We start from the raw sequence: 16,279 nt of genomic DNA, 5'->3' as shown, positions 1-16,279 counted from the left end.
CTCTCTCTCTACTCTCACTCATTCACTCACTCATTCTCTCTACTCTCACTCATTCACTCACTCATCATCTCTACTCTCACTCATCACTCACTCTCATCTCTACTCTCATCTCACTCACTCTCATCTCTACTCATCACTCATTCTCATTCTCTCTCTAACTCTCACTCATTCACTCACTCATTCTCTCTAACTCTCACTCATTCACTCACTCATTCTCTCTAACTCTCACTCATTCACTCACTCATTCTCTCTAACTCTCACTCATTCACTCACTCATTCACTTTCTAACTCTCACTCATTCACTCACTCATTCTCTCTCTAACTCTCACTCATTCACTCACTCATTCTCTCTAACTCTCACTCATTCACTCACTCATTCTCTCTAACTCTCACTCATTCACTCACTCATTCACTTTCTAACTCTCACTCATTCACTCACTCATTCTCTCTCTAACTCTCACTCATTCACTCACTCATTCTCTCTAACTCTCACTCATTCACTCACTCATTCTCTCTAACTCTCACTCATTCACTCACTCATTCACTTTCTAACTCTCACTCATTCACTCACTCATTCTCTCTAACTCTCACTCATTCACTCACTCATTCTCTCTAACTCTCACTCATTCACTCACTCATTCTCTCTAACTCTCACTCATTCACTCACTCATTCTCTCTAACTCTCACTCATTCACTCACTCATTCTCTCTCTAACTCTCACTCATTCACTCACTCATTCTCTCTAACTCTCACTCATTCACTCACTCATTCACTTTCTAACTCTCACTCATTCACTCACTCATTCTCTCTAACTCTCACTCATTCACTCACTCATTCTCTCTCTAACTCTCACTCATTCACTCACTCATTCTCTCTAACTCTCACTCATTCACTCACTCATTCTCTCTAACTCTCACTCATTCACTCACTCATTCACTTTCTAACTCTCACTCATTCACTCACTCATTCTCTCTAACTCACTCATTCTCTCAATCATTCTCTCTCTAACTCTCACTCATTCACTTTCTAACTCTCACACTCATTCACTCGCTCATTCTCTCTCTAACTCACTCATTCACTCTCTAACTCTCGCACTTGTTCACTCTCATTCACTCTCTAACTCTGTCACTCCTCTAGTTCTCTCTCACTTATTCACATGCTCAGTCATTCATTCTATTTGTCTTACTGGTCCAATTACTCGCTCATTCACTAAACTCAATAAGAATGCAGATGTTCCTGTCTCTCTCTCTCTCTCTCTCTCTCTCTCTCTCTCTCTCTCTCTCTCTCTCTCTCACCCAGTTTCTTCCTCTTTCTCCCTCTGGCGGTTGTTCACTTCATTAATCTCCATTATAAAGCAGAAGTTAGTTAATGTCTCGGATGCTTGGCCAACGACACCCTGCCATGCACCCGCTGCCACCGACACACACACACACACACACACACACACACACACACACACACACACACACACACACACACACACACACACACACACACACACACACTGAATGCTAATGCTATGTTTACATTGTTCACAATAGTCTGTTTTCATTAAGCAGTGACAGAAGTGACAGCAAAGAGTAACGATCCCTACAACCTCTCTCTCTCTCTCTCTCTCTCTCTCTCTCTCTCACTCTCTCTCTCACTCGCTCACTGTTATGACAAACTTACACTTACATTTATGGATGTAAGATTTTTATAATTTATATCTATTAACAACAACAACACTAATAATAATAATAATAATAATAATAATAATAATAATAATAATAATAATGTATTTTAGATTGTTTTGTTTTTCCTACAAACGTGCCTTCAGTATATCTACATTATAGATATTTTACCATTATTATTATTATTTCTACAAAAATGGTCAAAATAAATAAAAAAATCAGTAAATAAGTAAATAAATAAGTCTATTTCTGTATAATAATTAATCCCCCATCCCCCCCATACAGTAGATTTCTCTTTATCTCCTTAAACCCTGGGCACTTTTCTTTCTAGACGCTGTCTTGGAGCATGTTATTTTCCAGCAAAAGAAAAGTCATTAATTATGTAACGCAAAATAATTTAAAAATACATCTCAGTTAAATATTTCTGAAGAGCTGGAAGTCTGCTGTCTCGGTGTGGAGGAGGTCCAGATCTGACAGCCGTAGTGTGTAGTGGTAGGGATCCTGGGCTAATGTGAACAAGTCTGGTTGTGTTTTTCACTCTACTCTGAGTGTGTTCTCTCACTATCAGCACTGCATGTCTCCTGACACACACACACACACACACACACACACACACACACACACACACACACACACACACACACACACACACATATGCACACACATCTACTCCTCTCTCTCTCTCTCTCTCTCTCTCTCTTTCTCTCTCTCTCAGTTTTCCGCACTCTTTCTTTCCAGGGGCTCAATTATGAGAGCACGGCTTTCTGGATCCACCGCCTCCGGCAAGACAGCTTTACCGAGGAGGAGCTCACCGACAGCTCCCTTAACAATGATAAATCACACACACACACACACACACACACACACACACACACACACACACACACACACACACACACACACACACACTCACAGAGCATAAACCCACTGATCACTAGATCACATAGGAGAGAGAACAAGTAGTGCAAGATATCACTGATAAGGAAGTGAATAAAACACCAGGCAGAAGAACACTCACACACACACATACACACACACACACACACACACACACACACACACACACACACACACACACACACACACACTTACATACACACTCATATACAGAATGGAATTCCCTTGATAACTAAATTAGCATAGGTGTAGTTGTGTACTCCAGGTATTACTGATGTAACGATTATGTGTGTGTGTGTGTGTGTGTGTGTGTGTGTGTGTGTGTGTGTGTGTGTGTGTGTGTGTGTGTGTGTGTGTGTGTGTGTGTGTGTTAAAATCTGACAGTGTTGAAAACAGCACGGTCAGCAAAAGCATAGCTGTGAGCAAACTCACACCTACACACACACACACGCACACACACACACACACACACACCCCAAACCTGACAGCATATTTACACACTTAAGTGCATCTTTATTTCTTTGCATGATCACATATTCAGTTATGTCTTTATGCTGGTATTTACTATTATTCATAAAGATATACAGAGAAAGAGAGACCGAAAGTGAAAGAGAGAGAGAGAGAGAGAGAGAGAGAGAGAGAGAGAGAGAGAGAGAGAGAGAGAGGGGAACATCTGCATTCTTATTGAGTTTTCCTCTTGAATAAATAAATCTAATGCCTGCGATAGTTAATGTTCCCTCCATGAAGAGGCCTAGACACCATATGCTTACTATTAGCATCAATTCACCAATAAACAGCTTTTTTTATCAGATCTCAGACGCCAGATTTTGATAAATGGTTTCAATTTGGCAGCCTGCTTTAAGGTGTCAGTCCGCATCAGTTCGGAACAGCGGGCCTCTGCCCGAACAAATCTCGCTCACTTAGCCCTGCCGCCTTTTTAGGGCAAAATAATCTTTTCATACTAACCAGGCGGCAAACCGCCCACGGCATCTGGCAGGTTTTTTCGTTGCTGTTGTTGTTCGTTTTTTTTTTTTTTTTCCTCGACTTTGTGTGCAAGTGTCGGTGTCAGTGTGGCTTTTTCTTTAACAGAAAATAAAGGAACGAGTGAGAAAGCAACAGCGTTGTTTCTTCTGACACTTATTTAGTTTTATTACAAGTTCACTCGTTACTGGGAGGAAAAACATTGACATTATGGGATGTAGAGGTATAATGCTGCGACGCTATGTGGGCCTGGTCCTGTTTAGTGCTCCAAAAATTCACACCTGTAACCTGATTTTACTGGAAAGTGGGCGTGGCCTAATGCTGACCAATTCAATACTAATCATTACGAAATATCTTGTTACTTCCCTTATAGTGTGACATAGATGATAGGAAAATATAATGACAGAATCTATAACAGAATCTACTGACTAATACTATTATATATATAAAGAACTCTTTTATGGCACAAAAACATAAAATTATGCTGAACATCAAAACAAATAATCGTCGTCAACATGTTAAATGTCCCCTCACCTTAGGTAACCTTTCAGGGTCTCCAGGGTGGCGTGGAATGACCTTCTGTAACCTCTGGAAGCCATAATCGATGGTAGGTTCATTCAGAGCTGAAACATACACACACAAACACACACACACACACACACACGCACCGTTACAGGGTGATACAGTACATCCCTGATCTGCGGTATTGTAAATACATTAGGATTGAATTTTACGACCTTTTTTTTTTTTTATTTATACTTCTTCTTTTAAACGGTTGGAACGAGGTTAGTGTGTGCCTTTGTGTGGTGTGTGTTAGTGTGTGCCTTTGTGTGGTGTGTGTTAGTGTGTGCCTTAATGTGGTGTGTTTGAATACTGGTATGTTATTCGATCACCGGTATTTCAATTGAATTTTATTTCACTTGTATTTAAATGATCAAGTCAGAGTTTTATTCATTTATCCAGTGTTCATAAGCGTGTTTACAGTGCAGAGTTATAGATGGTTTACAGTGCAGGGTTATAGATGGTTTACAGTGCAGAGTTATAGATGGTTTACAGTGCAGAGTTATAGATGGTTTACAGTGCAGAGTTATAGATGGTTTACAGTGCAGAGTTATAGATGGTTTACAGTGCAGAGTTATAGATGGTTTACAGTGCAGAGTTATAGATGGTTTACAGTGCAGGGTTATAGATGGTTTACAGTTCAGAGTTACAGATGGTTCTGGAGATTTGTGGGTGAAAAGTAAGGAGCAGATCCAGAATAGGGCACAAACACATGTACACAAAGCACACACACACGTGCACACGGATATATTAAGGTGTGGTTTTGCAAATTGGGAAACTAGTGTAGTGTTGTGTAGTGTAGTGTAGTGTAGTGTAGTGTAGTGTAGTGTAGTGTTGTGTAGTGTAGTGTTGTGTAGTGTAGTGTTGTGTAGTGTAGTGTTGAATAGTGTAGTGTAGTGTAGTGTTGTGTAGTGTAGTGTTGTATAGTGTAGTGTAGTGTAGTGTAGTGTAGTGTATAATATAGTATAGTGTAGTGTAGTGTAGTGTTGTGTTGTATAGTGTAGTGTAGTGTAGTGTAGTGTATAATATAGTATAGTGTAGTGTAGTGTAGTGTTGTGTTGTGTAGTGTAGTGTTGAATAGTGTAGTGTAGTGTAGTGTAGTGTTGTGTAGTGTAGTGTTGTATAGTGTAGTGTAGTGTAGTGTAGTGTTGTATAGTGTAGTGTAGTATAGTGTTGTATAGTGTAGTGTATAATATAGTATAGTGTAGTGTAGTGTAGTGTAGTGTAGTGTAGTGTAGTGTTGTGTTGTATAGTGTAGTGTTGTATAGTGTAGTGTAGTGTAGTATAGTGTAGTGTTGTATAGTGTAGTGTAGTATAGTGTTGTATAGTGTAGTGTATAATATAGTATAGTGTAGTGTAGTGTAGTGTTGTGTTGTATAGTGTAGTGTAGTATAGTGTTGTATAGTGTAGTGTATAATATAGTATAGTGTTGTGTTGTATAGTGTAGTGTTGTATAGTGTAGTGTAGTGTTGTATAGTGTAGTGTAGTGTAGTGTTGTATAGTGTAGTGTAGTATAGTGTTGTATAGTATAGTGTAGTATAGTGTTGTATAGTTTAGCGTTGTATAGTGTTGTATAGTGTAGTGTATAAAATAGTATAGTGTAGTGTAGTGTTGTGTTGTATAGTGTAGTGTAGTGTAGTGTAGTATAGTGTTGTATAGTGTAGTTTATAATATAGTATAGTGTAGTCTAGTGTTGTGTTGTATAGTGTAGTGTAGTATAGTGTTGTATAGTGTTGTATAGTGTAGTGTAGTGTAGTATAGTGTTGTATAGTGTAGTGTAGTATAGTGTTGTATAGTGTAGTGTATAATATAGTATAGTGTAGTGTAGTGTAGTGTAGTGTAGTATAGTGTTGTATAGTGTAGTGTATAATATAGTATAGTGTAGTGTAGTGTAGTGTTGTGTTGTATAGTGTAGTGTAGTATAGTGTAGTGTAGTATAGTGTTGTATAGTGTAGTGAAGTGTAGTATACTGTAGTGTTGTGTTGTACAGTGTATAGTATAGTATAGTGTAGTGTAGTGTTGTATACTGTAGTGTTGTATACTTTAGTGTTGTATAGTGTAGTGTAGTGTTGTATACTGTAGTGTTGTATAGTGTAGTGTAGTGTTGTATAGTGTTGTATAGTGTAGTGTTTTGTATTGTTGTATAGTGTTGTATAGTTTATTAAAGTATAGTATAGTGTAGTAATTATAGTTATATAGTGCATAATATAATACAGTATACTGTATAATACAGCCAAGTATTAGATGTTATATTAAATAGTTGATTATAGTCATATACTGTGTAGTACAGTAGAGTGTATTACAGTATATTCTAAAGTATGACAGGGCTCTCAAGTTTTGAAGACAGGCAAGCATGACATCTCCAGCGTGAGAAATACGACGTGTGGCGGGAGAGCGGGAGAAAAGGCTGAAATGCGTGACTGTCACTCTCGATGCGTGACACATGACAGCCCTGGTGTTAGATAATTTACTAAGTAGTTAAATATAGTTATATGCTGTATAGTATAGTATAGTATAGTATAGTATAGTATAGTATAGTATAGTATAGTATAGTATAGTATATACAAGTATTGTGTATTTACAGTAGTATACTATAGTTATATATTGCACATATATTGGTTATGTAGATGTACAGGAAACACAGCTCACGAGATTTTCTGGTTGAAAAAAGAATAAAAAGAGCATGCTCAAGCCATGTAATATAGTGTCAGGAATGGAGATAACATCAAAAACTATATTTCAGCTGTCTTTATGTGTGTGTGTGTGTGTGTGTGTGTGTGTGTGTGTGTGTGTGTGTGTGTGTGTGTGTGTGTGTGTGTGTGTGTGTGTGTGTGTGTGTGCGTGTGTGTGTGTTATGAAGTGCATAGTCAGTCTCCATTCACACACTGCCTAATTCCATACTCCTTCCCTCCACCCCCTCCCCCATACATTTGATTGTTTCATTCCCCCCCACTCTAAAAGCTCAGTTTTCCTTTCTAGCGTTCTCAGGATGTGTGAAGAACATGAGAAAGCAACAGAGAAAGGGAAACACCCCGGAAAAACGGTTAGGCAGATATTTCTCCATAATCAAGCCCATTAATCATAAAAGGCTGTCAAATATGACTTTGGGGACAATTTGTCAGCCCTCATGCCCACTCTGCTTTTGTCACCGATGCCTCTTGTATTGGTTAAGGATGATTGACAGTTCGAATGCAGGCGAGTAGAATAGCTAGTTTGTGCTAATATGCATAACCGGGCTTTCATGAATAAGAATAAGGTTGCAGCGTTCGAGCACGCTGGCCCTTTCAAAGGGGCCCGTCGCCGTTTGTCGCGCAAGGCAAATAGATGTTATTACCATTATAACAATATTTGTTTTCTCGTGGCAGGGAAAAGGCCCCTGTGAGCTGCAAAATCAAATTTGTTCAAGACAGTTTTTGGCAGGGAGAAGAGGAAAAGTGTGAGTGCACTGACAGGGGTCTTATGGGGCAGTTCTCGTGAGCTGATGGTGTGAACGTGCAAGAGAAAGTGCTCTCTGTTAGCGATCTATAATAAGCTCCGTTCTTATCAGTTAATACCGATCTGAAGTCCAAATTATTTAAGCACAAAATTTTGCATCCATTTAGGAAATTAAAAAGTTATTTATACCAAAAAGATTTCACCTAGTTTTGCTCTCACTTTTTTTTTTTTTTTTTTACCTTTTACACTTCTTTGCAACCCCAGAAAACATGTTTGTTCACCATGTAAAATGTTTATTAGATCAGAACACTAACTATAAACTATACTACTGTCCTCTGAGTAACAACTAGATTCATAAATAGATACCATTTATGGTTATATCAAAGGGAGGTCCTTGTAAAAATGGTATGACAAAGCTGTGTGTGTGTGTGTGTGTGTGTGTGTGTGTGTGTGTGTGTGTGTGTGTGTGTGTGTGTGTGTGTGTGTGTGTGTGTGTGTGTGTATCAGTTGCATCTCTCACCCTCCATCAATCTGTTGAGAAATTAAGCCCCATTCATTCTCTTATTAAAATCCCCCGTGCACTCTGACCCCCCACCCCACCACTCCCCTCCCCTTTCCCCGTTCTCGCGCGCAATCGATACGCGAGCGTTACCGAGCGCACGATGCAGTAATTGGCGCGGTGGCGGGTGCGCGCTTGGCGTCGAACCCTGACCCCACGCGCGTTGCCGCGCGCGTATGAAGATAGATTGCCTGATTTAGTGTAAACATATGCTGCAATTCCAGCCATCAGCGCCACTTTCTCCGTTGTAATTCGTATTGATTTTTCTTCCTCTCGTGCACGGCTGGGTTTTTTGATGCGCGACTATGTGTGTGTGTGTGTGTGTGTGTGTGTGTGTGAGAGAGAGAGAGAGAGAGAGAGAGAGAGAGAGAGAGAGAGAGAGAGAGAGAGAGAGAGAGAGAGAGAGAAAAGCGATAATGTGATAACCAGCCAGTGAGAGGAAGAGAAAAAGGGGTGCGGCTATTTATTATTTATTTGATCATTCCTTTATTGTTCTCATTGTAAGGCCATGTCCCTCACCCACCCATCATGAACCCCAAGAGCATGTGGTCAGTAATCTCACAAAAATCACAGATCATGTTTCCTTACACACACACACACACACACACAAGTTCAGAAGTCTTCCATAGGCAACATTTCAGCATTTTTTTAACTAAAATAAACAGCAAACACACACACACACACACACACACACACACACACACACACACACACACACACACACACACACACACACACACACATCTGCACTAAACCAGCACAACATGCTTATCCAAGCAGAGGTCCGTCCCGTAAAAGTGTGTTAACCTGCGCTGCTAACTGTCTGTGTGATCGGATTTCAGCAGATGCTCCTCGATCTAGCTGGCAAATGAGAGACAGCATACGCACCTCGTAAAATCAATCTCCCGGCTCTTATTCCACGCACCGCAGGGGTTGGAGGTCAAATGGGGCAGAGTGGGAGAGCAAGCACTCAGCGTCGTGATTAAAGGCCTTCTCTGTCTCTCTCTTTGTCTCTCTCTCTCATCTTACACCCACACTCTACATACAGTAGTCACACTCTTTCTCTGCCATGTTGAGGATACGTTCAACATATGTTCTTGCTGTGTGGTGTGTGTGTGTGTGTGTGTGTGTGTGTGTGTGTGTGTGTGTGTGTGTGTGTGTGTGTGTGTGTGATGTGTGTGTGTGTGTGTGTCCTTTTTGCCATCTTTTCCCGTATATAGTACTCGTGTCTTCTCTATAGGGAGACATTATTTTCCCCACATCCAGCCAATCGCACTTCCCTCTTTTGCGATCAAGAGAAACAACTATTCCAATTTCCATCTATTTCTTTCCCATTTGCTATTTACATTCTGTTCCACAGGCATTAGCTCCCGTCTACATTCTCCAAGTAAAATGACGGCTCTCCGTTTCAGCCTGATGGAGTGATTGAAGGCGCAGTCACGCCCCCGCTGGCCACAATCCCGTCGGCGCCTCTTAGCCATTCAGGAGGCTATTTCTGAATGATTTTGCCTTCAGCTCCAGCTCTGTATATAAACCACTCCATCAAAGCTGCATCGCCAGTGATGGAACGACGCAATTTGTTTGTAAGGTACAAATTCCTGCACAGCAAGGCTCAATCTCACATTTCCATGTGCTGGTTTATTGATAAGGGTCGAGTTGACTGTGCATCTGGTTTGATTGTCCCTTTGGTCATTACAGAGACGCCGCTTCCAGATGTACGGTGGGAGCAGGAGACAACAGGAAGTGATTTGTTTTCCTGTTTCAGCCTGTCGCCTGCGTGCAAAGTGGCCGGTTGACAGACGTCTAAAACCCGGTCGCTGCTTGCTATCGATTCTGTTTTTCGCTGCTCTCCCTTCATTCACATGAAGCACAGAAGCGAGTACACACTTGCAGACTTGGCTGCAGATTCAGACGCATGGCGCTCAGTCTGATCAATCGCTGAACCTCCAATCAATCCTCATAGAAATTTCATGAACTTTAAACTGTGACTGACAGTCAAGAGGCAGCTGAAGCAGAAAACCACCAGGGGAGATGAGAGAAATCCCAAACACACACACATACACACAGAGTTAATTACAGCCAAATACAGCTTTTACAGCAGCACGTATGCTGCGGTGTGACCTCTGTTTACCTCCAGCATGCACGCTGCAGATGCGCGAGTCCTGGAATTTAAAAAAAAAGCCAGTGGGAGTGTGAAAGGACAGCAAGAATGAGCGAGACAGAGAAGAAGGACTGTGAGAGAACATGGAGAAGGATTGTGAGAAGATGTACAGTAGAGAAGAAACGTGAGAGGACACGGAAAATTGTGAGAGAGGACTTGGAGACAGAGTGTGAGAGGACCGAAAGAATTGTGAGAGAACTTGGAGATGGAGTGTGAGAGGACTTGGAGATGGAGTGTGAGAGGACATGGAGAAGCCATGAGAAATAAAGACATTTTGATGGAGTGTGAGAGGACCGGAAGAAGTGAAAGGACATGGGGAAGGAGTGTGAGAGGAGGTAGAGACGAAGTGTCAGAGGACATGGGGAAGGAGTGTGAGAGGAGGTAGAGACGAGGTTGAGAGTTCTGAGAGAAGAGGTGAGAGGACACTTAGAATGATAATGAAAGGAGAGGAAGAATTAATTTTTTTAAGAGAGAAAGGATATTAAGAGTAAAACAACTCCGAGAGGATTTTCACAGGAATGGATAATAATTCCAAAGGACACAGATAAAGAATTTACAAGGACAACGAGTGCAAAAGCACAAAGAGTGAGATCTTTACATTTATCCTTAAATGTGTCACCAAATTCAGAAGGAACTTTACATTGCAGCGTTAGTCGATAACATCACACTCCTCAGGTGGGGGAGTGAGGGGTTTTGATACACACTTCCTGTAGGTGTCACTCAGCTTAATCAAGGCAGCACTGAGGCAATTAACTGACGGGTGATTAGCATATTGAAACGGATGGATGGTGCAGTAATCAGGAGGGTTGCATCACAAAGAGAGGGAGAGGGTCGAGGAGGACAGTGTGAGGCAGAGACGGCGAGGCGGCGTGTGAATAAATAAACCTGGATGAACAGAACATGAGCAGAAACCACGAGTGAAGTGACCACTTTACGAGTTCGGACCATTATCTCCGGCTCTTCACACACCTGTGGTCACGGCAGATCTCGACAATGAGCGTGTGCATGATCTCATGCGCTCATTCAACAACGATCGATATTCAGTCAATATCGTATTCGCTAATGCTTTCAGCATGATGTCATCAATCCTTACTGTTCTTGCATCGTAGTATCAAAAGACCTCTTGTTTGGTAGTATCAGTAGCTTCCGTCTGTTTATACAGTAAACTTAACTGGGAAACAATGTGTTAAGGGGTTTCACCTGAGAGACATGAGGAAGTGCACTTGATGGCACTGAATGATTCTTTGTGTAGACCACATACAAACCCTTGATAGTGCCCCCCACCACTTGAAAGGCTTTTATCTAAAAAAATAAAAATAAAAAAAAATCAAGGGAGCAAAACATTTGCCTTTTGCTATTCAAGTTAAGGTTATGATTGTGCTTCAAGTCAAATGATTCCTAAAAGGTTGCTACTTAGAGCTTTTTCTGAATGGGTTGTCTCACAGAGTAAAGCATTTAGTACCCTTTATTGGACACAAGCTTCAGAATATTAAAAAAATAAGTGGCCACGTAATCATTCATTCATTCATTCGTTCATTTTCTACCGCTTATCCAAACAACCTCGGGTCACGGGGAGCCTGTGTGTCATCGGGCATCGAGGCAGGATACACCCTGGACGGAGTGCCAACCCATCACAGGGCACACACACTCTCATTCACTCACACACACACACACACTACGGACAATTTTCCAGAGATGCCAATCAACCTACCATGCATGTCTTTGGACCGGGAGAGGAAACCGGAGTACCCGGAGGAAACCCCCGAGGCACGGGGAGAACATGCAAACTCCGCACACACAAGGTGGAGGTGGGAATCAAACCCCCAACCCTGGAGGTGTGAGGCGAACATGGCCACTAAGCCACCGTGCCCTCCCCCCCACCACGTAATCATATTATTTGCAATTTGGATTAAACAGTGACAAAGTTGTTCATTCTTGGCCATTTTTAGTCTCAGAAAATAGCAGACTATCAACCAAAAGCTGGAAGGATGGCTTGTAAGACCACTGATAAGTAAAAACTCTTGTTGCCATGTTCCTCATAGAACCTTTAAAGGTCCCTTCGGATGCACACGCTGAAGAACTCTTTAGGAAGGTTGGGTATAGAAATAGTACTATTAAGCTAATGTAAAAAAATTAATGTGTGTGAAAGCAAGGCAAAACAGAACTCTTTTGTTTTCAGAACATACACACTCTTGGATTCTGGTTCCATGCCTTTCCCGAACTTCTGGACTCATAAACCTTTAGAGGCCTTTTAAAGAAGTTGTGCGTCACACGGCGCCACCAGTTCTGGCTAAGGACTGAGCAGGTCCCCTACACACACAAAAAGAGTTCATAGGACCAGTAGTTCCCACGAGAGGTGACGCCATTTCTCCGCTCTGTTCAACTCGCTTTGCTCTACAGCAGGTCTCAGAACATGGTGTGTGTATGTGTGGGCTTTAAAGTCCCTCATCAGCACAGAATGGTCTGCTGTCACTGTAAAACGTATAACGTGTTTGGTTACATCCTGGCAGAAACCAGTGAAAGAGTCTTGGTGTGTTAGTCAAAGGGTACTGGGGGAAAAAATCGTCTAGTTTTTCATCATAAAAGTATGAATCCCGGTACCCATATGCCATATGCTAATGATTGCCAGCACATGCTAGATCAAGTTTGGAAATAATGCCAGTACCAAATCCTTACACACCTAAAAAATTCTACTGAGCCTGAAAGGGATAAATCCATGGGTTCTGGTCCCAGACCAAATGCCCCTGATGGATAGCGGTACGCAATCGTGACACTGCGATCTAATTATTGCTTATAAATTCATCTCGTAATATCTCAGAATTTTATTTACCTTGGGTTGTGAAATACATGGTTGACTGCACTGTATCAGTGCATGCTCCAGTTGCGTTAATAAACACTGTCATTAGTCCTACATTCATCCAGCCTTGTGTTTCCCATTCTAGTCCTCTGGGAACCCCAGATGGTGCATATTGTTGTGCTTCCCATCACCCAACACACCTGTAACAAATATTCAGCATGTTGGTTGCTTGATTCAGGTGTGGTAGAGGATGAGAGCAAAAAAAATTGGTTTGCTTGGTAGTGGTTATCAAGGACATTATAGGGGAAATAGGGACCAGATACCAACACTATATTTTTCAGCCCTAGCCTAATGCTTTACAATCCAAGCAGATGAGGGTTTTTTCTGTTTCAGCCACAAAACTGTGGATTGCTTGAGTTTCATTAAAGATTAAATGCTGGGTACTTGAACAAGGGTTTATTTACACCAATGAAATGACCAAAATGTTCCACCTATAAAGTCTTAATCCTGTGTAAGGTTAATGCACAGATGCAGGGTTCTTTAAGGCCTTTGACAAAAGGACAATGAACATACGGTGATAATAGATTGAACGTTCTTCAACCTGACCAGGGGGTTTAAATGGCATCTTGGTCTTACTCACTCACTCTCTCACTCATTTTGTACCGCTTATCCGAACTACCTCGGGTCACGGGGAGCCTGTGCCTATCTCAGTCGTCATCGGGCATCGAGGCAGGATACACCCTGGACGGAGTGCCAACCCATCGCAGGGCACACACACACACTCTCATTCACTCACACACTCACACACTATGGACAATTTTTCCAGAGATGCCAATCAACCTACCATGCATATCTTTGGACCGGGGGAGGAAACCGGAGTACCCGGAGGAAACCCCCGAGGCACGGGGAGAACATGCAAACTCCGCACACACGAGGCGGAGGTGGGAATCAAACCCCGACCCTGGAGGTGTGAGGCGAATGTGCTAACCACTAATCTTGGTCTTACTCTAAAAGGTGAGTAACCCCTCACTACTTTTAAACATTCTCAGAAAGGTACAAACCCACCGGGCTTCAAGACCAAACTGTTGTTTGTTCTAGCCCAGTACTTATACTGTACACCCAGGTTAGCGCTTATACAGCTATGTAGATTCAGGGCTTCTACTGATAATCCTTTCTAAAGAGGATTCATCATCTCCTGTAGAGTTTTTTTGACAGGGACAAAGCAACAAAATAACCTTCTGGTTAGCCTTACTTTGGCAAATTGAAGAATGATGCGTTCCTCATGGTACGCTGAATCGTAAGTTTGCACACCGGTTGGCTCTTGCGATTTTTTTTTAGCCCTAAGCAGTTTGCAATCGTGGCACAGTGTTGTTTATATAAAGGTCTTAACCTCCCAACTCGACACTCCTGGAGTCTTTTCCTGTGTACTGTAAGTGAAAAGCTTGGGCAAGTCTGGACATGAAGTGACACGTGTCCCTCAGAAAAACACCTCATGTCCCACCACCATCATAAAACGATTGTGTTTGTTAGCACCGTTGGAGCGTACACTGATGACGGGTTTTTTCAAGGGATTTGATTAAGTGGCAAAAGAGATGCTCATGTCATTAGACAGATGGTAAGGGTGTGTTAAGAGTCTTCATTTTATTCTTCTTCTTATTATTATTATTTTTCTTATTATTGTTATTATTTCCGAGGACTCCTCAAAAAGTAGAGGCAGTTCTTTTATTTCTGATTGCTGTTTTTCGAAAGCCTCGAGTCCATGCTGCCAGTCTGAGAGTTTGTAATGCGCAGATCAATGCAAGCGTGGATCAATGACCGTTGAGTTATTGCAGAATTTGGCTACTGATTTCTTTCTAGAGATGTGTTTTCCCAGGAAAGTCGATACCCTCAGGCTCGTCTCACTCTTTTTACTCGCCTCCTTCCCTCCCACCTCAGAGCGCACCTGGGGAACCTCGGCCTCCGGAGACAGGAGGAGGCGGTTGGTGGGGTGGAGTGAGTGGAGTGGGCTGGAATGGAAAGGAATATAATGGAGGAGGGGGTAGAAATAGTGAAATCGGGGATAGAAGAGAGGACAAAGACGGATGAAGAAGGAGATAGGAAGAAAGTGATACGAGCGCAATCTACCGAACAACCTTCTTTGATGCTATTTCTTCGCCCTCTTATCATTACTCAGGTCCAGATAAAAGAAAATCTGAACGTGCCAGCATGCATATATTCTCTCTCTCCATCCTTCTCTCGTCTAACTCGCCCTCCCTTCGTATGTTTTGCGAGTTGAAGCGTTAATTTTCTAATGACCTAATTGCACACCTTCCAAAAATGTCAAGCTGGCTCGTTTTCATTTGGAAGCCGCGAGTCAAAAATGAGGCTGGCGAGAGAGGAGGAAGAGGAGGAGGAGGAGGAGGAGGAGGAGGTGGAGGTGGAGGAGGTCGGAAACTCCCTGATGAGAAAAACACGGCTGGGTTTGGATTCGCTCGAGTCTCGCCTGTTTAGTAATTAAATCCTACTTCACATTTCACATCACACGTACCTAGCGCTGTAATTAAGATGCGCTGACTGACGCCGATGCACATCCGCTATCGAAAAAATAGACACATGAGATGATTCACGGGGCAAAAACAAGGCCAGCGTTTTCACGATGTGGAAAGAGATGACTTGTGTTTAAACCTAGGACTGGTAAACAGTAGTGGCTAACAAAGATTCTCAAGCCCCGCCTCTTGATTTCTATTGGCCGTATTATGAGGTCAGAATTCACACATAATGAAAAAGGTAAAAAAGCTAGACAAAAAAGACCACATTATCAGAACACAATGTGTTTTCTTATAGAAGTCCGGCGATAAGGCTTCACTTGTCTGTCACCGGATCACGCATTCAGTTCAGATTACTGCGATGATAAAAAAAAAAAGGACACGCTGTTTTACTCGTGCATTTTTTATTCACTGGAGTCTATTCTTTACCCTCATCAATGCATTTTTCCTTTCGGAAGCCCTATTCACAATGTACATCTCATGAAAACCTCATAATGCGCCATTTCGCTGTCAGTCAAATCATGGAGACGTCAGTCAGAGCGGACATGGAGGAGTCCCACTGTCCCATTGTAAACTCGTCTTTATGCGAGTGAGGACAAAGGCAAGGCACCGAGATAAACCTCATGTTTAACACAGAGCCTTAACACAAGGCCTGCTTTTTACGCCATGACATTTTCTTATCGCGCTAAA

The 16,279-nt window shown here is 42.0% G+C and overlaps 1 protein-coding gene across 3 annotated transcripts in view; it reads right to left on the bottom strand.

Moving 5' to 3' along the window:
* Positions 1-16,279, bottom strand: part of LOC113637505 (transcription factor COE3) — a 93,522-nt gene that overhangs the window by 19,892 nt on the left and 57,351 nt on the right. For all 3 annotated transcript variants that reach the window (XM_047800457.1, XM_027138196.2, XM_027138197.2), the window contains exon 11: positions 4,086-4,174. In XM_047800457.1, the coding sequence (XP_047656413.1) occupies positions 4,086-4,174 (89 nt within the window). The remainder of the gene's footprint in view (positions 1-4,085; positions 4,175-16,279) is intronic.

Source organism: Tachysurus fulvidraco, chromosome 15, assembly GCF_022655615.1.
Source record: "Tachysurus fulvidraco isolate hzauxx_2018 chromosome 15, HZAU_PFXX_2.0, whole genome shotgun sequence".
Taxonomy (NCBI): domain Eukaryota; kingdom Metazoa; phylum Chordata; class Actinopteri; order Siluriformes; family Bagridae; genus Tachysurus; species Tachysurus fulvidraco.
Note: the sequence above shows the minus strand (reverse complement) of the source record. Positions and strands in the feature narration are given on the sequence as shown.